The 27,740-nt window shown below is 48.0% G+C and overlaps 1 protein-coding gene across 1 annotated transcript in view; it reads left to right on the top strand.

Moving 5' to 3' along the window:
- The window catches only part of LOC147669001 (disintegrin and metalloproteinase domain-containing protein 9-like), a gene marked incomplete at its 3' end in the record, with an annotated part of 870,311 nt that overhangs the window by 227,532 nt on the left and 615,039 nt on the right, over positions 1-27,740 (top strand). The window contains exon 10 of the mRNA XM_086948294.1: positions 21,023-21,194. Coding sequence (XP_086804420.1) covers positions 21,023-21,194 — 172 coding nt within the window. The remainder of the gene's footprint in view (positions 1-21,022; positions 21,195-27,740) is intronic.

The raw sequence follows: 27,740 nt of genomic DNA on the forward strand, positions 1-27,740 counted from the left end.
TAATAAATACATATTTTTATAAGTACATTTTGTAGTTCTTTTTATCCAATCTATACCTACAAGATTGCATACAGGTAAAACAAGCTGCTTTACACTCCTTCTGGACTAAGCCTTAAGACTGCTCTCCACAGCTATCACTTAGAGAGCTTTCTAAGGTTGTCTAAGACCTCTAAAACCTGTCCTCAGGTAGGTCGCCCCCCAGCCGCCACACGGTCCTCCTGTGTCGCTGCCCCCGCAATCTTCTGTCGCCTTGCTCCTGCCGCTACCTGTTGCTGTGTGAGTCTCCTCTGGTCTTGCCCCTCGTTTTTCACTTGTTGCCTTGGATTTTGTTATTTGTATTTTGTACTCCCCACTAGACATCTGCGGTGCCCTTCTGTGCCCCCTTCCCTCGTATTGCCTCTGTGTCCTTTTCCCGTTTCCCGGTTCCTTCTGTTTCCCGGGTTTCACTTGTTGCCTTTGGATTTAGTTTCTTTATTTTGTACTCCCCATTTGACATCTGCTGTGCCCTTTGTACCCCCTTTCCCCTGTATTGCCTTCTGTGTCCTCTCTCCGTTCTTCCCCAGTTTCCCTCTGTGCCACCTTTCCCGCCGCTGCGTCCCATTGGCCCGCCCCCCGCTGTTCCCATTCTCCGCCCCACTCCCGCCTCCCAGGTGCTCCTCCCTCCCACAGACCCTCATATGGAGGCCGCGCGGCAGTGAAGGGAGCTACCTTTGACCCTGTCCTCAGGTAGGTCGCCCCCCAGCCGCCACATGGTCCTCCTGTGTCGCTGCCCCCGCAATCTGCTGTCGCCTTGCCCCTGCCGCTACCTGTTGCTGCGTGAGTCTCCTCTAGTCTTGCCCCTCGTTTTTCACTTGTTGCCTTGGATTTTGTTATTTGTATTTTGTACTCCCCACTAGACATCTGCTGTGCCCTTCTGTGCCCCCTTCCCCCGTATTGCCTCTGTGTCCTTCTCCCGATTCCCGGTTCCTTCTGTTTCCCCGGTTTCACTTGTTGCCTTTGGATTTTGTTTCTGTATTTTGTACTCCCCATTTGACATCTGCTGTGCCCTTTGTACCCCCTTTCCCCCATATTGCCTTCTGTGTCCTCTCCCCGGTTTCCCTCTTTGCCACCTTTCCCGTCGCTGCGTCCCTGCAGCCCCGCCCCCGCTGTTCCCATTCGCCGCCTGCCAGCTGCTCCTGCCTCCCACAGCCCCTCATATGGAGGCCGCACAGCGGGCGCGCCTCTGGCGCGTCAAAGGCAAGCCCGTCCGCGCCCAGCACCAGAACCCCTGGCCCCTCATATGGAGGCCGCACAGCGAGCGCGCCTCTGGCGCGTCAAAGGCAAGCCCGTCCGCGCCCAGCACCAGAACCCCTGGCCCCCGCAGGAGCCAGGGCACACAACTGAGATACGACACCGCCACCCTCAACGCACTCAATACCGGACGCTCACCCGCCTACTTCCGAGTCACCCAGAAACGAACCCACGGACCCTTCGCCTGCCAAACCTGCAAATTCACATGCCTCCGAACCTGCACCCCGCCCACCGAACAAAGCAACAACAACAACAACCTCAAGTGCACCCTCCTCAACGCCTGCTCCGTCCACAAACACGCCATAGAACTCTGGGACCTCCTCGATACCACAGCACCTGACGTCGCCTTCCTCACAGAAACCTGGATGAACGCCTACTCGGCCCCCGACATCGCCATAGCCATCCCGGACGGCTACAAAATCACCCGGAAGGACCGCGTCAACCAAAATGGAGGAGGAATCGCCATCATCTACAGGAACACTATCAGCGTCACAACGAACGCCGAAGACACAATCTCAGCTGCCGAACACCTACACTTCCAGATCCACACCAACCCCAAGACCACACTCAAAGGAACCCTCATCTATAGACCCCCAGGCCCGCGCACACAAATTAGCGAAACCCTCGCCGGCTTCATCACCCCGCACGCCCTAGCATCACCCGAATACATCCTCCTAGGAGACCTGAACTTCCAGCTGGAGTGCAACAACGACAACAACACCACCACCCTGCTCGACAACCTCGCCAATCTCGGACTCAAGCAACTGGTGAACACCCCACCCACTACGCTGGCCACATGCTCGACCCCATCTTCTCCGCAAGCAACCATGTCTCCTTCAGCCACACCACCAGACTGCACTGGACAGACCACAGCTGCATCTACTTCACTTTCAAGAAGACTACATCCCACCACCACATGCAACAGATCCCCGCAGATACTGGAACAAAGTCACCACAGACCAGCTAACCACATCGCTGAGCCAGAACCCACCAGTCGACACCCCTGACACCAACAACGCAGCCCAGAACCTCACACAATGGATCACCAATTGCGCCGACGACCTCGCTCCTCTCAAAAACCCCAGAGGCAAAACCAGCAACAGGAAAACCACGTGGTTCACCAACACCCTCAAAGCCTCAAAGAAATCCTGCCGAACCCTCGGAAAAACCAGGCGCCACGAACAGACAACAGAAAACATGACAGCCCTCAAGAACGCCACTCGCGAACACCACCAGCTGATCCGCACCACCAAAAGGACATAGTTCAAAGACCGGCTGGACAACAACACCCACAACAACAAGGAACTCTTCAACATCGTAAAATAACTCTCCAACCCCAGGGCCAGCAACAACGACATTCCACCGTCGCAAGACCTCTGCAACTCCCTCGCCATGTTCTTCTACTGCAAGATCGCAGACATACACGACAGCTTCAGCACCAAAACCTTGCCTCCAGCCACCGAACCAACAATCACACCCACCACCCTCAGCGCCTGGAACCCCGTTAGCACTGAAGACACCATCCACGTCATGAACACCATCCACTCCGGCTCTCCCTCTGACCCACGCCCTCACCACATCTTCAACAAAGCCGACGCCATCATCGCACCCCACCTCCGGAACATCAAACTACTCCTTTGCGCCAGCCATCTTCCCTGAAAGCTGGAAGCACGCAGAGATCAACGCCCTACTGAAGAAACCCACATCCGACCCTAAAGACCACAAGAACTTTCGCCCCATCTCTCTCCTTCCCTTCCGGCTAAAGTCATTGAGAAGACCATCAACAAACAACTGACTGCATTCCTCGAAGCAAACAAATCGCTCGACCCATCCCAGTCCGGCTTCCGAGCCAACCATAGCACCGAGACCGCCCCATCGCAGCCACTGACGACATCAGGACACTGATGGACAGCGGGGATACAACCGCTCTCATCCTCCTAGACCTCACGGCCGCCTTCGATACCGTCTGGCACCGCCCCCTAAGAACCTTCCTCCACAACACTGGGATCCAAGGAAAAGCCCTTGTCGGGATCACCTCGTTCCTCTCCGACAGAACCCAGAGAGTCCACCTCCATCCCTTCCGCTCCACGGCCACCAAGATCATCTGCGGCGTACCCCAAGGCTCCTCGCTCAGCCCAACCCTCTTCAGTATCTACATGAGCCCCCTCGCCGCCATCGCTCGCAATCACAACCTCAACATCATCTCCTACGCCGACGACACCCAGCTGATACTCTCCCTCACCAAAGACCCAGCCACTGCCAAAACCAGCCTCCAGGAAGGAATGAAAAACGTCGCCGAATGGATGAAGCTCAGCCGTCTGACCCATCCCAGTCCGGATTCCGAGCCAACCATAGCACCGAGACCGCCCCCATCGCAGCCACTGAGGACATCAGGACCCTGATGGACAACGGGGATACAACCGCTCTCATCCTCCTAGACCTCACCGCCGCCTTCGATACCGTCTGGCACCACTCCCTAAGAACCTGCCTCCACAACACTGGGATCCAAGGAAAAGCCCTTGACTGGATCACCTCGTTCCTCTCCGACAGAACCCAGAGAGTCCACCTCCCTCCCTTCTGCTCCACGGCCACCAAGATCATCTGCGGCGTACCCCAAGGCTCCTCGCTCAGCCAAACCCTCTTCAATATCTACATGAGCCCCTCGCCGCCATCGCTCGCAATCACAACCTCAACATCATCTCCTACGCCGACGACAACCACCTGATGCTCTCCCTCACCAAAGACCCTGCCACCGCCAAAACCAACCTCCAGGAAGTAATGAAAGACGTCGTCGAATTGATGAAGCTCAGCCATCTGAAACTCAACTCAGACAAGACGGAGGTTCTCATCCTCGGACAATCCCATCTGCCTGGGACGACTCCTGGTGGCCCACGGCGCTGGGCACAGCGCCGACACCCACGGACCACACTCTCAACCTGGGATTCATCCTGGACTCCTCCCTCACGATGACCAAACAAGTCAACGCCATCTCATCGTCATGCTTAAACACCCTGCGCATGCTCTGAAAGATCTTCCTGTGGATCCCCACCGAAACCAGAAAGACAGTCACCCAGGCCCTCGTCACCAGCCGACTGGACTACGGGAACGCCCTGTACGCAGGAACCACAGCCAAACTTCAGAGACTACTTCAGCGCATACAGAACGCCTCCGCACGACTCATCCTCGACATCCTTTGCCGCAGCCACAAAACACCCCACCTGAGAAAACTGCACTGGCTCCCAGTCAGCAAGAGGATCACTTTCAGGCTCCTCAGCCACGCACACAAAGCGCTCCACGACATGGGCCCCGAATACCTCAACAACCGCCCCTCGTTCTACACTCCCACCCGCCAGCTTCGCTCCGCCAGCTTCGCCCTTGTCCCACGGATCCGCAGAACCACAGCCTGAGGAAGATCGTTCTCCTACCTGCCGCCAAGACATGGAACTCCCTCCCCGCACACCTACGACTAACCCAGGACCATCTCACCTTCAGAAGCACCTCAAGACCTGGCTATTCGAGCAGTAACAGCAACCCCCTCCAGTCAGCGCCTTGATATCCTCACGGGTGAGTAGCGCGCTCTATAAATGTATTGATTGATTGATAAAACCACAGTATGGGGTTGTCTGGACTGGTGCAAGGTGCCCACTTAAGTGGTACAAAAGGGGGTGGTGATGGACGGAGCATCTGAATCAATCAAACACTCACACCCAGTCAAAAGATCTGGGTTTAATCCATCACCGTTCTTTAGCCCACTCTGCCACCAAGATCACAATTTAAGCGGACAAGCCATTTACATATCAGGCACTAAACAGGTATCTGTTTGTCTTTACTTATGTTAATGCTTTGTTTTTAGCTTGTTGTTCATTTTTCATATAGCAGAACCGACCTGAAGGTACTCGCGTGCTTTACATAAGCACCAATTACATTACACAATGTCACCACTCATTGTTTATAGGGAGATTAAGTTATTTACCCAGAATGACAGGATGATGAGCCAACGCCAGGACTTGAACCTGTTTTCCCAGTTCTAAGTCTGCAACTCTGGCCCTAACACCACATCATGAGTATAGGGAAAATCAGTATTTCATTTTGGCGCTAACAAAGTTTTTTTTAACATATTTTTATTGACATTTTGCATTTACAGTGACATGGTGTAGCAAAGATCTTTCTCACAGAATAAATTTACTGGTATTTATCTCGGAATACATCAGTATTCATGTAGTTGCTGGTCGAGTGTCCTGTCACTATGGAGGACTTACTATAAAGAATTGCTGGATAGAACTGGGGGGGGTAAACTGGGGGGGTGCTCATGGGATGCCGGGTACAGATAGCGGATGAGGGCGGCGTGTGTCCCGGTGAAAATCTAGTGTAGCGAATTACCTAGGGTGTGGGGGGAACCCATGAATGGTCTAGGTAAGAAGGATTGGCTTATACGTGAGGCGCGTTTCCTGGCGCTGATGTCAGTTGGCTTTGAGTGCGCCCAACGGTGGGGAGCTTGCTGTTGTTTTTGTGGTTCGTCCATGTGGCTGCGTGGTGCGTGGTGTGTGAGTGACGCCCTCCGAGTCGTCTTGGGTCAGTGATTGCTTAAATGGATGTAGCAAGAGGGCCCAATCTATTGATATGGGGTGTTTGGCAATCCCTTTCACCTCTTCTTCTCTCAGCGTTTCTTCCTCCGCCAATGCCCATTTCTTCACGGCACCCTCCCATGCGTCGATCGGGGGGCCTGTGGAGGACCGCCTGTGCATGGCTATGTTCCGTTTTGCTAATAAGATGGCTAATGAGGCAAACCTGAGGGGTACTTTGTGTTGTTTCTTTCTCTGGTAGATGCCCAGTGCACAGGTGTCCCATGTGTATAAGAATGTGAGCCCAGTAAGATCTCTGAGTGACTCATGTATGTGTTGCCAGTAGGAATGTAATGCGGGGCAGCTCCAGAACATGTGTTGGAAATCCGCTGCATGCATTTGAAACCTGGGACAGGAGAACTGGGTCTCGGGATAAAAGCGTTGGAGACGTGCTGGTGTCAAATAGGCTCTGTGTAGAACATAAAATTGTATATTTTTAAAGCGCTTGTTTCGGGACACCTTCTTGGGATATTCAAGGGCTTTTTCCCATTCCTTCTCGTGTAGGGAGCGGCCTGGTTCCTCTTCCCAGGTAGCCCTTAGAGCCTCTAGTTGAATGTTTCTGAGTTCCCTGATAGCTTTATAGAGCCATGTGACTAGGTGTCGTCCCACTCCCATATGTAAGATTGTATGTATGACTGGGTGTGTGGTAGGTTCATCTGTCGAGAGGTCATGGTGCTGACGAAAGTTTGCGAGGAGTTGGTGGTGGAGTAAGAATTGGCCCACAGGGTGATCATATTCCTCTGTCAGTCGCTGGAAGGGTCTAAGCTGGACATCTTGAAACAGTTACTCCGCCTCGTGATGCCACAGTCTGTCCATGTGCGTAAATTGTTAGATGTGTAGTAGCCTTCCTGTATGGGCCACCCGGCCAGAGGGAGAAGGGGAGAGTATGGGGCCCTCCCTGACGACATGCAGTGTATTCTTTGCATGCATTTGGTGCCCGGTAAGAGTAGTCGGTGGATTTCTGGAATGGGCATCGGACCATTCACAGTATGTGTCTCCCCCATGTGTCTACATGCTGTCCAGCAAGAAAGCCACTGTAGTTGGGCGGCTAAGAAATAGGATTCGAAAGAAGGGGCGGCGAGTCCTCCCTGTGTGGTAGGTAGTTGTAACTTTGCTAATGCTATTCTATGCCTGCCTGTCCCCAAATCAGTGAGCCAAGGAGTGCGTCCAAGTCTTGAAAAAAGGCTCTGGGCGGGATGATCGGTAGATTCGTGAAGTAGTATAGCAGCCTCAGGACCATTATAATTTTGGCGATAGCCACTCGACTTATTGGGGCTAGTGGGAGGTTTTTCCAGAATCCCACTGAGGATCTGATGCCGGCTAGTGCCCTACGGTGGTTGCCGTCATAGATATCGGCCGGGGTGTGATAGAGACAAACCCCGAGGTATCGGGTGGCCTCTGCACTCCAGGTGATGGTTTGATCACCTAGTCTGTCGTCCTGGGGGGGGGATGCAGGTGCAGAGGGTACACCGTAGACTTCCCCCAGTTGACTCACAACCCGGAGACTCCAGCAAATTCTGTCAGCGTAGTCCAGATGGGTGTTAAATCAACTGTGATGTCTTTGATATATATTAGAAGGTCGTTGGCGTACATAGAAACACTATGCGTGGTATTGGCTATGGGGATGCCCCATTGTTCCCCCTCCCTCCGCAGTTGTATGGCCAAGGGTTCCACAGCGAGGGCAAAGAGCAGAGGCGAGAGCGGGCAACCCTGCCTCGTTGCACCTCAAATTCCAGTGAAATACAACACCCTATACGTACCCGTGTGGTGAGTTTAGTGTACAAGAGCCGCGTGTACGCCAAAAGGGTCGGGCCTAGTCCTAATCGCCGTAAAAGCGAGAAAAGATAATGCCATGTAAGGGTGTTTAAAGCCTTTTCGAGGTCTAGTATAAGGCAAGCTGCTTGGGGGTAGATTTCTCTTATTTGGTCTTGGACATGGAACAGGCGACGTATATTCTGGGATGTGTTCCTACCCGGGACGAAACCGCATTGGTCGGGATGTATCAGGGGTCGTACGATTTGTGTGTATCTAGCTGCCAATATCTTTCCAAGGATCTTGAAGTCGGTGGAGAGAAGTGTAATGGGGCGATAAGATGCCATCAAGTGTGGGTCGCGGTTGGGTTTCCGGAAGGTCACCATAACCGATTCCCGGAGGGAATTCGGCAATTCTCCTTTATCTAGTGTTGTGGTGTACATCGCCACCAGTCTGGGGATCAACAAGGGGGAGAAGGTCTTGTAGTATTCTAAGGGGAGTCCGTCTAGACCCGGTGCTTTATTGCGGGCTAACACGTGCAGGGCATGGGTGATGTCTGCTGGTTGTATCCTCGCCTCTAGTGACGCCCTATCTTCCCTAGTGATCTCGGGAATCACTAGGGGATTGAGGAAGTGATAAATTATGCCCTGTTCAACGGGGGCTGGATACCTAAACAAGTACGAGTAGTATTGTTGAAATGCCGAAAGAATCTGGTCCTGGGACCATACTAGGTTACCGTGGGGGTCTATCACCTCAGTTATAGGCTTAACATCACTGTCCTGTTTGGTTAACCATGCCAGCAAGGTACCCATTTTGTTTCGTTCCCTGTGCATTCGGGTTGCATACGACCTTAAGTTGTAGCTTTGGAGGTCAAAGCAGACTGTTGTGTATTCTGTCCTGGCCTTGGCTATCTGTGTCACTACCTCTTCCGAGAGCACAACCTGTTTATTAACAGTGGCGAGGTGCTTCTCAACTTTGATCAGTGCTTGCTCTAGCGTACGTCTTACTCCCACTATTTGTGTGATGCATTCTCCCCGGGCTACCACCTTGAATGTGTCCCATTCTATTAATGTGGAGGATGCTGTTCCTGCATTGTTTGTGAAATATTCCTCTATACTCCTCCCCTGGTCATGTTTGAAGACTGGATCTGCTAGGCAGTCCGGGGGTCTCCAATTTAATTGCAGGATATGAGCGTCTTGGTCGGAAATGATCCTCCCAAAGTAATCTGTGTGGTGCACCTTGGGCAGGACTGCCGCCGAACATAAGAAGCGATCCAAACGGACCCGAAGGTCATGTGGGATGGAGTGGAATGAATATAGTTTTGTCTGCGGATGTTGCATTCTCCATGCATCGGTGAGTGCCCATTGTGTGACCCAAGATTTAAAGCGCTCCGTTTGCTTCTGCGCAGCTGAATGTGTGGGTGGAGGGTGGCAACGACCGAGTGCGAGGTCTAATGTGCAGTTGTAGTCCCCCCTAATATCCACGGTATGGAGGTAAATTGAGCAAGGACCCCAGTGAGGCGTTCCCAGAACTTGTCCTGGTCTTTGTTCGGGGCGTATATACTTCCCAACAATATCGAGTGTCCAGTCCATCTTGAAAGCCCTCCATTAGGGCATACCTGCCTTCCGTGTCCACCACCCGTCTAAGTTCCTGTAAGGGGTCCCCGGTCGGTACCAGATCAGTGCTCCTCGTGCGTAGGAAGAGTATGCCGTTGCACATATGGTGCTGCGCCATTTGGACTGTAATTTGCCTAGCTCAGTGCTGGTGAGATGTGTCTCTTGGAGGAACACGATTCAGGCGTTCTGTCTCTTCGCATATGAGTATGCTGTGTATCGCTTGCGCGGTGTGTGAAGACCTCGGGTGTTAAGTGTTAGGATGCTAATATCCGCATTGCGTCCGGTTACAACCATGTGAGGAAGTCAGTGCCTGTGTGGGAAGGCTGTGCCTGTCGGGGACTAGTTTCCAGTGGGTTTCCTTTGATGCGAGGGGTGCAGTCGCCAGCAACTGACTCTTGGAAACCCATCTCGGGTACCCTGTTGCAAACATTTCCATGAGGGGGTGGGGTGATCTTGAACAGGGGTAGAAAACTACTAAAAACTGGGGGCGGGAAACGGGCCTAATGCTAAGGACCCATTACGGTCTGCAATGCGTCCAAACCCACTCTCTCTAACAGGAGAGTGCAACAAAAAACGATGGGGGTGGCAGTACGTGCTAGGCGAGGCGTGTCGCCGATCTAGCTTTCGTAGGATCTCATGGTGCCTTCTGGGGTACGTCAAATCATGTCTGTGGCGCAAGCACCCAAGAGGGGAGTGCAGTTGATATAAGTCAGTATAAAGAAGTTATGAGATCAGTTCATGCGTGGAAGGAGGACCCTTGACGATCCATCATGGTGTCAGCTGTCTGGGGGGTGACCATGAGAGGTGTACCGGAGTCCACTCCAGAAATTGTTCGGTCACTATCGTCCTCCCCTTCTGAAGTGAAGATGTGTGGGGCTTGATCGATGTCCTCCATCTGCTAAGGGGTCTCTAGGTCGATCACCGCTTGTAGGGCTCATCTTCCTCATCTTCCGTTGTCCTCTCTTACTTCTGTTCTCTTAGCGCCGGGAAACCTACGGGTAGCTGAGCGCTCTACAAAACCAGATATAATAATATAATAATAGGGCCCCTTGCCTGTCCTTCATTATTTGTTGTAGGTCCGGGGAGTCTTGGGCACCAGACCGGGCCATTATCTTTGCTCTGCTATTCTGTCGCTTTAGGGTGCATCTCCTTGTGCGTGGTGGTTTGTAGGTTGGACCCCGGGTGTAGTCCATTCTAGATTTTTGCGTGAAGTGGCGGTCTGTCCATTCATGTGTCTCTTCTGCTCTCATGAAGAAAGTAGCTGTGCCATTATAGAGTATTTTAAGACGGGCTGGGAAAAGGAGAGAGTACTGTATTTGGTTCGCCCGCACCCGGCGTTTTACTTCCAGGAACGAAGATCGTTGCTGTTGCACCACCCGTGCGTAGTCTGGGAATATCATTATCTGTTTGTTTTCCACATGTATGGGGCTTATTTGTCTGGCTACTCGAAGTACCGCGTCCCGGTCTCGAAAATGCAAGAATTTCGCCAGCATCTGTCTGGGAGGCGTTCCCGGTGGAGGCTTGCGAGATGGAGAAAAATGCTCTTCTATCTGCTGCGGGGTTGAATGATTTCACCCAGGTCTCCATATATACCAGTGGGTCTGTGCCTTTGATTCCCTCTGGAAGGCCCAGCACTCGGATGTTACAGCTTCTCGAACGTTCTTCCAAGTCGTCTGTGCGCTCCTCAATAGTAGATAGGCGGCTCAGGACCTCTTGCAGTGTGGTTTGATGCTTCTTGACGGAGGGTTGCAGCTCAGCGAGTTCCTTCTCCCCCTCTTTCACTTTGTCAGAGAGTTTGCGGTGATCGTCTCTTAGGAGGCTAATGTCCGTCGCAAGGGTGCCCAGGCGTTTGTCCACGGAGATCCTGGAGTGTTCGATGGCCGTCAATACTAACAAAAACAGAGTTTTAGACTGTTTTAAGTGCACTAATAATATGTAAAACTGCCAAAAATGTAGATTGCTGTCACATGTTTCTATCTCCCTCTCCAGGAATTAAGGCCAAAACATTAAGCTTTGGGGTCTGAGGTAATTCTTGGAGAGGAAGATTAAAGGGTCCATGAATGAAGACTGGCATCAACATTTTAATGTTGGTAGCTTTACAAAATGTTCAGGCAAAAACAGTTTAAAACACATTTTTTCTCCCAGGGCTGTTTCTCGGTTTCACTAAATGGTTTTTTTCTTACCTTTCTTTAACCTGTGTCAGGAGTGAATGTGAATGTGAATGTGAATGTGCTGGACTTGTAAAGCGCACAGCTGCCCGTAAGCGTCCCGGCGCTTGCTTAGGGAACCAGTCCTGGTATTCCCCTGTGAGAAACCACGGCAGGGTGTCCACAAGGTGAAAGCCAGGCATCCCGCCGCGAGGGGCCGTAGTGGAGATTAAGCAAGCTATTGCCCAGAGTCGCAGAGTGTGACCCCGTGAGTTGAGTAGGCACCGGAGCGAGAATTGTCGAGTCCGTGGAATTTTGAGCCCGAGACCCGCCGAGGCAGGGAATCGTACCCTGGCCCACGGTCGATCTTAGCTTCCGGGTCTGCCGCCTCTAACCACTGAGTCACGCTTCTCCAGGAGCACGCTATAGCAGGCAGAAGGAACTTAACAATAATATTGTGCACTGGCCTGCAGGAACAGGTTACCAGTAGTGCAGTACCTCCAGCCTCACAAGAGATGCCAGCAGTGCTGAAGTCCGCCCCAAATAATATTACGCAGGGCGTAGGACTCAGAGGCAGGAAAATACATTTTTTTCCGGAGTCCTGAACCCTGGGCCCGCCCAAGCTCACTTCTAAACCAATAGCTTTTGGCCAGGCTCAGGCTATCATATATTCCCAACTACAGGAGGTGGGGAGGAAAACAAAGGCTGGAGAGCCAACGTCATTTTAAGCTCTGAGTTTAGCTCAAATGCAAGTTATTTTAAGCAGACGAAGCAGGTCATTCTGTAATTCGTGCTGCAGCATTTGGAATCGTGTTTCTGGATGCTTGAATCGTGTGTCAGGAGACTAGCCTTCAAATCAGTAGTTTCCAGCTTGAATCGGGAGGGTTGGCATGTCTGCTTAAGTGTAATGTATCATCAAATGATCAACTGGATAGGATAAAAAAAATAAAGATAGCAAATGATTTAAAAGTGCTTTGTTGCTATTTGAGAACTCAGAAAATAGGTCCTAATTTTAGTTCTTTAGAGCACTAACCATAATTTCTATGGGAATAAGATCCCCTCACGGAGGAGTGTACAGAGGCAGCAAGTTGCCCACGCTGTGCAGGCTGGAGGGGCAGTGGCAGTACAACGGACCATGGAGGGCAGGAAAAAAGGGAGGCAGGGGCAACAAACCAATGATGCAGTGCAGGCAAGAGAGGCTATGGCAACATAAAAGACCATTTTGGGTATAAGGAAAAGGCAGTGGCAGTACAACCATATATACCAACAGACTTGAGTCAGGCAGGAGACTTCCAATGTTTTTAAGCCCAAAAGAACTTAATTTAATTTGACTCCTGCCTAAAATCTCCTCTTTTTCAATGTAAGTCAATGGGGAAAATCAAGTCAGTTCAGTTCATACTTTATTCATTTTTAGATACTCTCTTTAAAACATACATTTTAAAACCAAATAACATATTTGTTTTAATGTAAAGGGGAAGAAGAAACCAGATAAACACCTAATACACCATTATTTACTGTAAAATCTCCATTCCCCTGTCCACCTGAGCACATTGCATCACTAATCCAGACATATTTTGATGAATTATGCAGGCACATGCCACATCAAAATATTCCATATTTAATAAAAGTGCAAGTGCATCATTGCAACAGTTATGTCATATCTTTAAAAAAGCGGTTTTAAAATCAAACAAGGAAGCATATTAAAATAACAGTAATCAATGAATATATGGACATTACAATTTTGAAAATGCAATACACATGTGCAATTATTCTCTAGATCTAAAAAAGCTTCACATTTTTCACCGCTTACATATAAATGTAATGCTACCCAATATTTTAATTGTGCTAAAGATAACAGGGCGTCTGGAAGTGCTGATAAATACAGAAATCCATTCCTATTTTCCCAAGAATCTACCATATACTTTGTTGAGGGTCTATTCCTTACATACTTCAAATCAGCCAACCTGGACTCTTTTTTGCAGGCTATTTTTAATTCTGCTTTAGAAAGATGTAAGGCCTCAGCTATTTTAATTCTAATTTCAAGGTTCCTGCGCTAGCTTCTAGCCTTTTTTTACCTTCTTCCCCCACTGTAGTTCACACTTTCTTATTTGAAAGGCTCATAAGGCTGATATCTTCTGTACCTTTGAGACCCAAAGTTTATCCCAAAATCACAAGGTTGCTTTATAGGCTAAGAAGTTCCAGGCCTGCAAATTTCCTTCTAATCTTATTGCCCTGGACATTGCACCTTTTGCACGTGCCAACAATTCTTTCAAACTTTTACTTTCACACCTTTCCCAGCTTCCCTCCATCCTTAAGGCTAATAACTCGGCCTGTAGTGGCATTGAGTGGGGACCATTGAATTATAAGCTATCAAAGGGGAGTCCAGGAAGGGCCACCATAAGCCTTCTTAAATAAAAGAAGGCCCCCTATCGTTGTTACTGCCCTCGTCTCCACCAATTGTTTATGAAAGGCCCAACTCAACTGTCTAGTAAACGTCATACACAAATACTTATAAGTAGATACAACCTCAACCCTACCATTACCTAACAGCCACTTATATGGTTTATTTTTTTTCCCAAACTGGATTATTTTTGTTTTTTCCAGGTTCACCTTCAGTTTATTAGCCTCACAATAATGATTGAATTTAGTCAAATTCCTCCGCAAGCCTACTTGACACAGGTCCAAAATTGCCAGATCATCTGCATAGAGTAAGCACAACACTTGTCTACCCCCAATTTTCAGGGAAAAGGAATGTGTTGCTGCCAACTCTCCCGGAAGGTCGGCTAGGAACAAGGAAAACAATGTAGGGGCTAGGACACAGCCCTGCCCAACTTCCCTAGGGAATTCTCCCCAAAAGGTCCCCATCTAAATCGAGCTCCACTTGGGCCCAGTTCCCGGTAGGCAATTCCTGTATGATTGCTATCAAATTAAGCAACTTGGACTACCCTGAAGTCTTAATTTAGCCCAGAGTATACTAGAGTCAACCAAATCGAAAGCTGAACTAAAATTAACAAAACAGCAGAATAAATTCCCTTCTGCCCCAAAGTCCATAAACTGAAACAATGGTCTATTGTTGAATGCCCTCTAATACAGAGGAATTGAAGTGCTTCCCTAAAAAGTCGTTAATTGAGACCAGCAATAATTTGGCAGATAGATGGGCTTTGTCCATTACTGGAGTTCGCAAAGATCTTGCACCATCAAGAGAGGGGAAAGCACAGGTTCTCCTTTTCTCGATTTCACCTCTCTCTTCTTTCCTACATTTCTTCCTTTTATTGCACTTTTTTTCTTCAATGGAGGCATCCTTTTAGCCAAATATATTGAACCATCAAATGTTTCTTGAAAAAGCGCTTTTCAATTACACTCTCCTTTTTATGTTTTATGTGTTTTCTAATTTATGTCTGTTTAGCTTCATTGACCAATAGCTCAGGATAAGGAGAGCATAGTGGTTTGCTAGACATTCAACGGGGCCAAGGCAGGGAAAAACAAACTGATCCAGGGCCTGCGCCTTTGTGCACTTCGTGAACACGAGTTGTATTACTGCCTCACCAATCAGAGGCCCCCTCCCTTCAGCCAGCCCCAGGTAGCCTGAGCGATCCAGAGATGCAGTTGATTACCTGGCACCGGTCACTGCCACACAACTCCCTGTGCAAGTATAAAACAGAGCGGCACCCACAGCTGGCTGCTGACTCAAAAGACTCTCCCTGGGCTTTCAACAGTGGAGGATGAGCTAGCTCCTCCAGTCGTTTGTCCGCAGCTTACTTGAGTATATGACGTCACAGCTACTATAACTGCAGCGTCTTAACAGAGGAGACACTTTAAGCTCATGTCAGCAAGTAACAGGTAGCAGGCAAGTAACCAGGCAGTAGTGGGCGTTAATTGGCGCACTGGAAACAGTGAATACAGGACAGAGAATAACGGGCAGGTAGGTGGTAGCAGGGTTGGACGATAATAAACCAAATTTAGTGACTGGACAGATGAACTGCTGCACTAGGGGTACAAACCAAGTACGGTGCTGGCTCTCCGCTCCTCAACAACATTTTACCAGGGAAAAGCTGGAGGATTCCAAAGCTGCTGCGGCTGCGTCAGCTCTGTGCGTCTGGCACTCAGATCACATCAAATCACACATCGGTCTCATGGTATCACGGGGTCTCACTGCAAGTCTTCTTTTCACCAAGACCGCTAATGCGGATGCCGATGCAACTCTTGATCTGACTCAGCACTCAGCGCCTCTGCGTCTCTTCACTCCGCTTCTAAAGCACTGCCTCTCGGAGATGACAGCGTCTCTCTCTGATGTCATCAGTGATGTCATTTGAGATGTCATCAATGATGTCACTGACCATGTCATAAGTGATGTAATATGTGACATCATCAGCGGTGCATTGCGGGGGCGCGAGTTATAGTTAGCTGAACTAACTATAATGGGGGAATTTCTCTGGGTTTGTACGAGTGAAATGTTATGTTATGTTATGTTAATAAAATGTATTGAGCGCAGCGGTTACCCTGGGGTGTCCTGGCACTATATATTACCTGGCCGTGGTAGGGAGAGGATCATTGAGTAAACAACCATGTCTTCAACCCCTTCCTGAAAAGGAGGAGGTCTGAAGCATATCTCAGATAGAATGGCAGATCAATCCAAGCCTTAGATGTACCTGCAACAAAACTCCTGCCTCCCCAGGAGGTCTTTTTAACACCTTGCCTGCGGCGCCGATTCTCCCCCGGTGCTGAACATTCCATTCACGGGTGTGGTCATGACGCAATGGTTCCGTCATGAGCACAGCACGACCGATGCTCATGACGGAACCATTCCGTCATGAGCATCGAAGGGGTTAACAGTGGGAAATGTCCAACTAACTATAACTTTCCCTAAAACCAATGGTTTTTTCAGTGAATTTCTAAGGTTTTTTAAATGCTAATTTCTAACTATAACGTGCCTTAAACCTATGGTTTTCAGTGAATTTCAAAGATTTTTTAAATGCTAATTTCTAACTATAACATGCCTGAAACCTATGGTTTTTTAGGTGAATTCCAAAGGTTTTTTAAATGTTAGTTTCTAACTATGCCTACAGAGGTAGGACATTAGAAAAAAATGCACAGAAAGAAGCAAAGGAAATACAGAAAGAAGCAACAGAAGTCCACAAAGACGAAGAAAAGTGCAGGAAGAAGCAAGACATGTGCAGAAAGAACCAACATAGGAGCAGAAAGAGGCCTTGTTGCTAAATCATCCTGTGCCCACAACTTTTGCAGACGGGTACTGGTGATAACTGACTGACTAACCAGGCCTAGAGTCACTGCTATGCTAAAAAACACTTAGAATACAGTGAAGTGAAAACACCTACATATACTAGGGAACACTAGGGTACCCCTGTGATTAGCATGACCTCCTCTGTAAGGCACTAGTACGTAATAGGGCAGGGGGATTAAAACTACCTCTAAGTCAGAGGTGCAGAAATAAGCTACTTCAACTAGTAGTCGTGTTTGCAGAATGGTGGAGAAAGGGTGCTGGGCCTCCAACCAACGCTCAGGAATTCCGCTGCGTAAGACTTACAGGAGGTAACAGGAGGGATTCTTGTACCCCCAAACTCGCTCAGGACTAAATTGGACTTCATCCCCCATCCCGTAGTCTGTCCCGAGGCACGTTTGCAGAGTGGTAGAGAAAGGGGGCCATGCCCTCCGAAGACGTCTTAGCAATCCCACTGTGTGGGACTTACCGGAGGTAACAGGGATATCTGGCCTCCATGGACATCCTTGGGGGCAACTTCCCAAACTATAACCTCCTGTCAGTCCCACACAGCAGCACTAGTAAGTACTTGTACCAGGCCACACCCACTTTGCCTACCACTCTACAAACGCGCTCCCTAGCATGCTCTTGGATGAGGATTGAAGTCCCCTGAACTGCAGGGGGTCTTTTAGGGGCCAACTGGCCTACCTTTTAATTCCAGTAACCCCACGCAGTGGGATTGGTGAGAGGTAGACAAAGGCCATGCCCCCTTTCACCACCACACTACAAACGCGGACACTGGTGTTGTAAGTTGGGGGATTAAGTCCCCTTGAATCCTGACGGTCCCTGGGGTCCAACTAGCCCACCAAGTACCTCCACAGAGCTGAAGAGGTGTAAAAAGGGGCGTGGCCTGGACCACCTCTCTGCAACGCAGCCCTGTGTCGCTTACTGGAGATACCTGGTGGGCTAGTTGGCCCCCAGGGACCCCCTGTAATGAAGGGGAATTAATTCCCCAGCTTAAGACACACCATAGGGCGCGTTTGCAGAGCGTTGCTGGGAGGGGGCGGGCCGCTGCGATGCTGGTCTTTTTTTAGGGGCCTGACCCCTATTTATTTTTTAAATGGAAGGGGGCTGCGTGGCCCCCCTCCCAAGGCCATATTAAGGCCCGGGACCCCATTCCCCGGGGCATGGCCAGTGTTTATTTTTTAATATATTTGGAGGGGGCTGCGTGGCCCCCCTCCTCAGGCCATTTATGGCCCTGGGGACCCCATCCCCCGGGGCCGGCCTTTATGTATTAATTTTTTTATAAATAATTTTAATTATGGGAGGGGGGCCGCGTGGCCCCCCTCCCGGGTCACTCTTTGCCCCGGGGACCCCATCCCCCAGGGCCTGGCCTCTGGTTGGGGACCGTGGGGGGAGGCCCAATGGCCCCACGGTCCCAGCTGGCTCCTCACCTCCTGCGGGAGCCGGCATTGCTTTTCCACACAGGGAGCTGCTGACATGCAGCTTCCCGTGTGGAAAAGCAATCTGGTTTGGGTTTTGGAAAAGAGAGCAGGTTTCCTGCTCTCTCTTCCAAAATCCAGACCAGAGTTTGCTATGACAGAGTGGGAGCCGCATGGCTCCCGCCCTGCCATAACAAACAGCAGTGTCCTGGGGGTGGACACCCCGGGACACTGCCGGAGCTGGCCCTTGGGGGTGGCAGTCCCCAGGGCCATTGAGGACTCCTGGAGGGGGGCCTCCCATCCAATGCACAGCCCCAGGGAGGTCGTGGGCCCCGGGGCTCGGGGGTCCGTAACTGACCCCCAAATTTGCATTTTAGTGCCCTGGGGAGGTGGTGGTCCCCGGGCGTGTGGGGGGGGCTCAAGCCCCCCCACACAGGTCTATTTGGAAAAAAAAGAAGCCCCGGGGGTGGCGGTCCCCGGGGCTACAGGGGGGCGTGTGCCCCCGCAAATAATTAATGAAAGCCCTGGGGGTGGAGGTCCCTGGGGCACCTTGGAGGACCCCCAAATATTTAAAAAACAAGCGCCGGGGGCCGTGTGCCCACACAAATATTTAAGAAGAGCCACAGGGGCAGTCCCCTTTTATTTCACCATGCCCCCGGGGCTTGGTCCACCCGGGGGCTAAATAATAACAAAGCGCGGGAGCCTGCGCTTCAGTTTTTTTTAATTTTCTGTGCCGAATTTGTGTATGGACTTTTAATATTGCTGCCTGGAGATGCCGTTTCCCCTGCCACCCAAGAGAATAAAAGGTTTTTAAATGCTGATGTGTGGCGCCTCACTTTTAGGGCAGCGTCAGATGGAATGTGTAAGCGGCCCCGCCTGGGTCGCAAGGTGCCCCGCCGCGGAAGAGCGGCTCCTGCAGGCCATTCAAGACTAAAGCATTGTTAAAAGGAACAGCATGACTGTTTTCAAGGATAATACTGGCTGGGACATGGTCGTCTACATTGGCAGCTAACCTACTAGAGGTTTTCAAGATTGAGAGGAGGTATGGAGGCATACTGCTAGAGTTGAAAACGACCACGACCAGAGTGCAACATGACCACGCCTACTAAGGCGAGAACTCAATATAAAGCGCTGCAAATAAAATATATATATATATAACATACCCTATCAGAAGTGCTGCATACATTATGCAAAAAAGAAACAGAGAACTCAGTGGCGTAACAAAGGTCCCCGCAACCCCCACAATGCGCGGGCCCCCATGCTGCAGGGGGCCCCCTCAGTACAGTGTTCTTGTCCAAGAGCTCCTGATAAAATCCAGAGCGGGGCCCCTCCCAGCACCTTGCAGGGGGGTCTCCTCAAATTTCGCTACGCCACTGAGAGAACTCTGGGTACTTCCCAAGTTTAGGTGGAGAGCAGCTCCTGTATAGAACACCCTACAACACTAGTGTCACTCTGAATCTGCCCACCTCAAATTTCTGGAAAGGGTCAGTCTTTGCCAATTCTACAGCAAAGTCTTTAAGAATAGAATTAGCATAGTATCATCCACACAGAGTTGTAAAATAACAAAAGCCTTTTACTAGTCCAGGCACAGTATTACAAGCTGTAGTACTGTACTAGAAGTTGGGGCAAGGAGTACGACCACACCGCCATTGCACCTTAAAAAGTAATTTACATTACCACATTTCGAGACTTGATACCTCTTAGCACCTAGGATTTTTATCACCTCGTGAGAATCCTAAAAAGAATGACAGACATCATGTTGATTATACAATTGGGGCAGGCGGTACCTGAGGTTCTCCGATTCAAATATTATAAATAACAAATTACTGTCGAGGGATTTTTAATTATCAAATCGTATGTCTCCTTATTGGCAATATAAAAGCAAATAAGCAGTATTACAAAAAAATTACGAGTAAGTATCCATTTGTGAACCATTGAGAATAAATCTGCTTTTCTTAGTGCAGAGTACGTTTTTAATAAATATTGTTTTGATCACGAACTTCGGGACAAGTAAATAGGCTGGCGGTGTGGAGATGGGTATAGGAAATCTACCTCAGTGCCCTAAATTTGACCTCAGTTGGTGTTTTCCTCTCTTTAATTCCACTCAATTTAACAAAAGATTTTAACCATCAAACTTGTTAGCACTCCCCAGCGTCATTTAGCACTTGCTCAAAGTGGGCATTTAGCACTGCCTGGAGATGCTGATAGGACAGAACACCTAAAGCACGCCTACTATTAAAACAAAATAAAATATTTGCATGCAGTATCATATGCTCATGTATTACTGAATATCTGACGTCCGTTTGAGCGGTCTTAACCGTGCCATATTCGTCCATTGATGTAAGTGATTGTCATTGTATATGAAACTTGTACGAAGTATGTTTTATTCCTTACCAAAAATTAACATTCATATAAATACATGAATGTACTGATGCATATGTGTGTGTTTCAATACATAAATGTTAAAAAAACAGGAAGGCGCTGCTGTAACAATTTCCTGTTTTCTTGGTGCTGTAATATTTCATACTATGAATTAATTGTCAACTCCCGTATAGACTTCCAGGCCAGTAAAGTTCACTTCAAAATCCATTTTTATTAAGACGTGGTGGATAAGAATGAGAGAGATACAAATAAGACAAGGAGCTTAGGTCAAGGAGCAAACATGAGATGAAACTCTGGGTGGCTAGAGAATGAGCGAGAGTTTGAGCCCTAACTGTGCCCCACTAAGGGTAAGAAATAAATGTCAGAAATGTAGAAACAGTGTATACATTTTCATTCAAGATTCAAGAAATAGAAATGCATGTATATATTTATTGCATACGCACCTCTAAATGGCGCTCAAATGGTAATTGGCTCCCATGTTAGCTTGATTCACCATGGCGTCCACTTCTGAGTTATTGCCTCCATCTTATTCATTAGCTGTACTTCCTTGTAGTGGAGCAAAGAACTTCAGCACGTGCAGCAGCCAAGACTTTCAGAATCTCCTCCTTCAGGACAAAGGAAATTGTCTGAAAAACGCCCCCAAACCCAGCGAAGTCGTGACAGAGCCGGTCTGTGGAAACAACATTGTGGACTCAGGGGAAGAGTGCGACTGTGGTTCCGTTCAGGTAAAGACCTCAGTATTCATCGCTCAGGTACGAGAATTGTTAGCGCTTCAGGCAAAATTGTATTTTGCCATAACCATTAACAGGCATCGGTGAATGCATTAGGTTTCACTTATGTGATTATTAATAAGCTGTTTTTCGTTGTAAGTTGTAGCTTGCTGAGCAGTTGTACAATGTAAGTTACAGAGAGTCTGTTAAAGTGTAATGACTTGTTTATGTACAAAAGGCAATACATTTTGCTGCTGTTACTAGTGGTATAGTGCGAGTTAGTAATAGCAACATTTGGAAAATGAAATGAAAGAGGGAACTAATAGTATTAATTGGTGTAATTGCAATATTTTTTGTTTAGAGGAGTTCTGACAACTCTTGAGCCCGGTGCCACTGCAACACTATTCAAATAATGCCCCTAGTGCCTGCAAGATAACTGCAATTGTGTTTGCCTGTTTAGTAGTAACATGTAGCAATATTTGGTGTTTAGAGAAGTTGTGACGTTTGGCCCCAGTGCCACTGCACCTGCTGCACCATTCAACTCAAGTCCCTTTTAACTGCAAGGTAACTGTAATTGTGCCTGCCTTTTTAGTAGTCAAATATATAAGTATTATGTGTTTAGAGGAGTTCTGACAACTTCTGGACCCGATGCTAATGCGCCTGCTGCACGATTCAAATCATGACCCTGTTGTCTGTAAGATAACTGCACTTGTGGTTGCCAGTTTAGGAATAAAATATAGCAATATTAGGTGTTTAGTGGGGTGCCTGGAGCTTTTGGTCCCGGTGCTGCTGCACTATTGAAATCATGACCCTATTGCTTGCTAAATAACTGCAATTATGGGTTCCTGTTTAGTTGTTAAATACAGCAATATTGGGTGTTTAGAGGAGTTATGACAACTTTTGGGCCCGTACCAATACACCAGCTGAACCATTCAAATAATTACCATGTTGCCTGAAAGATAACTGTACTTGTGACTGCCTGTATATTCAGACCCCCCAGGATATAGCGGCATGGATTAGCAAATTTAGCGGCACAAAAATGGAAATTTAGCGGCACAAATATGGAAATTTAGCGGCAATTTTGCGGCATTTTATTTGTCAATTTTTCCTACAACAAACACAGATATCTTCGTTTTTTTAGTTATTTAACAACATGAAGCTGTGTATGTATACTAATGTAAGCATTCCTCCATAGAAACACTCTTGATTGTGGGTTTAAGTAATTCCCTTTTCCTACAGCTTGACAGTTACACAAAATGAATGTCCACAATGTAGTGGTACAGCTCTGGTTTAGGGGTTACTTTTTATTAAAACCTCCTGAACTCCTACTTGCATATATTGGGAATTTTTGGAAGACGAAAAATGACAGAATTAACTGCACAAGATGCGTTTTTTTCAAGAAATTATTTTTTTACATATTCAGTCAGCCCTGACTCTTAAGAATTCAAGAAAAGGAATTCTGGGACTTGTAGTTTTTTAAAAATAAAAGGATGAGCTCAGAATCCCGACATGCAAAACGCTGATGGAGCTCAATCGTGTCATGATGAGGTGACTTACCAGCTGTTTTGTTCCTAGGAGGACTGCACAGATTGTTGCAGCGCGGTTTGGGGGACTCAGTGCTCCTGTGACAGAAAGGTTGGAAAAAGCTGTTCTTGTGGCCTTTCAGCAGTCTGTGAAGTCAGTCTGGGGCAATTTTCTTTTGAAAACACTTACATGTAAAGGAAGCCTCGCATGGGGCGATGGACAGGACTGAGACGGATGGCCCACCTGAGCGTTTCCAGGTTGATGCACAATGTCTGACACTCATTTGATGGGGGCGGGGTGCTTTGAAATGTGCCAGGCCGAGGCCTGTAGCCCGGCGCCCTTTGATGGGCCAGAGCGGTGCTCTAATGGCAGTATTAGCATATCAGTGAGAAGATCGCCCCGGGGGCCGATATAGATCAGGCCGGGCCGAGCTGGGTGAGGGGAGAAGTGAGGCCGGTGATAATTGAGTGTCAGCCTTTGACTTGCTAATTGTTATGTTATTCTAATTCTGCCCAGCGTCTGCCTGCAGCTTCTCCTGCCCCCCCCCCACACTCCGATCGGCTGGCTGGGGTGGGGGTTATTGCAGTGGCCTCACTAGGGGGGGGGCGGGGGGCAAAACAGAACACCATTGATGCCTGCGTGACCTACAGTGTGTGGGCCACGAGCTAGTGAAGATTGCACCCCTACTTGTGCCTCTGAGCGACGGAGCTGCCTGGGCTCCAACACCCCCCCCCCCTCGCCAGTATTTTCTTTCCTCTTCTGTCGCGCTTTCTTCCCTCTGATTTACGCCCCCCCGTTTCTTCACCTCCTTCCTTTACTAGCTCTCCTCTTTCCTGGGGCGATTTATTGCTTACTATTTGGTTTAGGCACAAAAAGCCAGACCCCCCAGGATATAGCGGCTTTTGTCAAAATGCCGCGATTTCTACAAAAGTGCCGATTTCGCGGGCACTTTTGCAAAAATCGCAGCATTTTTTAAAAAGTGCCAATTTTGCGGCAAATCGCGAAATCGCGATATCCTGGAGGGTCTGTATATTAGTAAAATATAGCAATATTAGGTGTTTCGGAGGGCATGGGCAGGGTTTTGGGCCCTGTGCCACTACACCTGCTGCACCATTCACATCTTGACCCTGTTGTCTGCAAGGTAACTGCACTTGTGACTGCCTGTTTAGCAGTAAAATATAGCAATATTACATGTCTATTGGGGTTCCTAGAGCTTTTGGTCCTGGTGCTACTGCACCTGCTTCACCATTCAAATCAAGACCCTGTTGCCTGCTTGATAAATGCACTTGTCACTGTCTTGTTTAGTAGTTTTGTAGTAAAATTTAGCAATAATCTGGGTTTAGTGGGGTCCCAAGAGAGGTCTTCCCCAGTGTCACTGCACTTGCTGCACAATTCAACTCAAGTCCCTTTTAACGGCAAGGCAACTGTAATTGTGACTGATTTTTTAGCAGTCAAATATATTAATATTATGTGTTTATAGAAGTTCTGACAACTTCTGGATCCGGGGCTACTGCGCCTGCGGCACGATTCAAATCATGACCCTGTTACCTGCAAGATAACTGCACTTGTGACTGTGTGTTTAGTAGTAAAATATAGCAATAATGGGTTTTAGTGGAGTTAGGACAACTTTTGGGCCCAGTGCCACTGCACCTGTTGCACCATTTAAATCAAGTTCCTTTCAACTGCAAAGTAACTGCAATTGTGACAGCCTGTTTAGTGTTAAATATAGCAATATTAGATGTTTCAAGGATGTCATGACAAATGGTGGGCCCTGTGCCACAGCACTTGCTGCACCATTCAAATCTTGACCCTGTTGTCTGTAAGCAACCTGCTCTTGTGGTTGCCTGTATAAGAATAAAGTAGAGCAATATTAGGTGTTTAGTAGGGTGTCTGGAGCTTTTCGTCCTTGTGTCACAGCACCTGCAGCACCATTGAAATCATGATCATGAAGTCTACAAGATTACTGCACTTGTGACTGCCTGTTTAGTTTTCAATTTTAACAATAATCTGGGTTTAGTGAGGCCCCAAGAGCTTTTAGCCTCGGTGCAACTGCATCTGCTGCACTATTGAAATCATGACTCTGTGGGCTGCAAGGATTACTGCACTTGTGGTTGCCTTTTTAGAAATAAAATATAGCAATATTAGGTGTTTAGTGGGGTACCTTGAGCTTTTGGTCCGATGCCACTGCACCTGACCCTAGCGCTTGCTTGGTAACTACCCTTGTGACTGCCTGATTAGTTCTAAAATATAGCAATATTAGGTGATTAGAGGAGTTCTGGCTACATTTGGGCCCGGTACCACTACACCTGCTGAACCATTCAAAAAATGATCCTGTTGCCTGCAAGGTAACAGCACTTGTGACCGCCTCTTTAGTAGTAACATATAGCAATATTAGGTGTTTAGAGGAGTTCTGGCAACTTTTGGGCCTGGTACCACTGCACCTGCGGCACCATTCAGCTCATGCCCGAGTGCCTGCAAGAGAACGGCATTTCCGACTGCCTATTTAGTAGTAAAATATAGCAATATTTGGTGTTTAGAGGAGTTCTGGAAACTTTTGGGCCTGGTGCCACTGCACCTGCTGCCCCATTCAAATCATGGCCCTGTTGTCTGCAAGCTAACTGCACTCGACACTGCATGTTTAGTAGTAAAATATGGTAAACAACCTTTACAACGCAGTCATTACATCGCACTATACTTACAACGCAGTCATTACATCTCAACATCCTTTACAACGCATGTCACTACAACGCAGGCATTACAGCGCATACCATTACAACACATAGTACCCATACACTATCCAACACTTACCCTACTTTTGCTCTCCCTGGAGTTAGAATAGTAATTTTTACCCCTACACTATCCAACACTTACCCTACTGTTGCACCTCCTGGAGTTAGGTCTGACAACGTTGCATGCCGCATGTCACTACAACGCATGCATTACAATGCATACCATTACAATGCATAGTACCCCTACACTATCCAACACTTACCCTACTGTTGCACTCCCTGGAGTTAGAATAGTAATTTTTACCCCTACACTATCAAACACTTACCCTACTGTTGCACCCCCGGAGTTAGAATGGTGATTTTTACCCCAATACTATCCAATACTTACCTTAAATGCAATGTTATGGTATGCGTTATAATGGTATGCGTTGTACAGGTTGTATGCGATGTAATGGAATGCGTTGTAAAGGTAGTTTTTTTAAATGAGATGTAGTGTCATGCGATGTAATGGAATGCGTTGTAGTGGATATTGCGATGTATAAACTGCATTGTAAGTGCATGCGTTTTAAATGTATGCGGGGTAATGTCATACATTTGTAAAATATAGCAATTTTAAGTGTTTAGTGGGGTGCCTAGAGATTTTGGCCCCGATGCTACTTCCCCCACTGCACTATTGAGATCAAGACCCCAGCGCTTGCTTGATAATTGCCCCTGTGACTGCCTGTATAGTTTCAAAATATAGCAATATTAGGTGATTAGAGGAGTTCTGACAACGTTTGGGCCTGGTGCCACTACACCTGCTGAACCATTCAAATACTGACCCTGTTGCCTGCAAGGTAACTGCACTTGTGACTGCCTGTTTAGTAGTAAAATATAGCAATATTTGCTGTTTAATGGAGTTATGAGAACTGTTGGCCCCGGTGCCACTGCACCTGCTGCACCATTTGAATCGAGCCCCTTTTAACTGTAAGGCAACTGCAATTGAGACTGCTCGTATAGTAGTAAAATATAGCAAAATTAGGTGAGTAGAGGAGTTCTGGCAACTTTTGGGCCTGGTACCACTGCACCTGCGGCACCATTCAGCTCATGCCTGAGTGCCTGCAAGATAACGGCATTTCTGACTGCCTGTTTAGTAGTAAAATATAGCAATATTTGGTGTTTAGAGGAGTTCTGGAAACTTTTGGGCCTGGTGCCACTGCACCTGCTGCCCCATTCAAATCATGACCCTGTTGTCTGCAAGCTAACTGCACTCGACACTGCATGTTTAGTAGTAAAATATGGTAAACAACCTTTACAACGCAGTCATTACATCGCACTATACTTACAACGCAGTCATTACATCTCAACATCCTTTACAACGCATGTCACTACAACGCAGGCATTACAGCGCATACCATTACAACACATAGTACCCATACACTATCCAACACTTACCCTACTGTTGCACTCCCTGGAGTTAGAATAGTAATTTTTACCCCTACACTATCCAACCCCAATACTATCTAATACTTACCTTAAATGCAATGTAATGGTATGCGTTGTAATGGTATGCGTTGTAAAGGTAGTATGCGATGTTATGAAATGCGTTGTAAAGGTAGTTTTTTAAAATGAGGTGCAGTGTCATGCAATGTAATGGCATGCGTTGTAGTGGATGTTGTAATGTAAAAAATGCATTGTAAGTGCATGCATTGTAAATGTATGCGTTGTAACATCATACATTCATAAAATATAGCAATTTTAAGTGTTTAGTGGGGTACCTAGAGATGTTGGTCCAGATGCCCCTGCACCTACTGCACTATTGAAATCAAGACCCTAGTGCTTGCTTGATAATTGCCCCTTGACTGCCTGTTTAGTTTTAAAATATAGCAATATTAGGTGATTAGAGGAGTTCTGACAACGTTGTATGTCGCATGTCACTACAACGCAGGCATTACAACGCATACCATTACAACGCATAGTACCCCTACACTATCCAACACGTATCCTACTGTTGCACTCCCTGGAGTTAGAATAGTAATTTTTACCCCTACACTATCCAACACTTACCCTACTGTTGCTCCTCCTGCAGTTAGTTCTGACAACGTTGCATGCCGCATGTCACAACAACGCAGGCATTACAACGCATACCATTACAATGCCTAGTACCCCAACACAATCCAACACTTACCCTACTGTTGCACTCCCTGGAGTTAGAATAGTAATTTTTACCCCTACACTATCAAACACTTACCCTACTGTTGCACCCCCCACAGTTAGAATGGTAATTTTTACCCCAATACTATCCAATACTTACCTTAAATGCAATGTG

The sequence above is a fragment of the Lissotriton vulgaris genome, unplaced genomic scaffold (assembly GCF_964263255.1).
Source record: "Lissotriton vulgaris unplaced genomic scaffold, aLisVul1.2 SCAFFOLD_840, whole genome shotgun sequence".
Lineage (NCBI taxonomy): Eukaryota > Metazoa > Chordata > Amphibia > Caudata > Salamandridae > Lissotriton > Lissotriton vulgaris.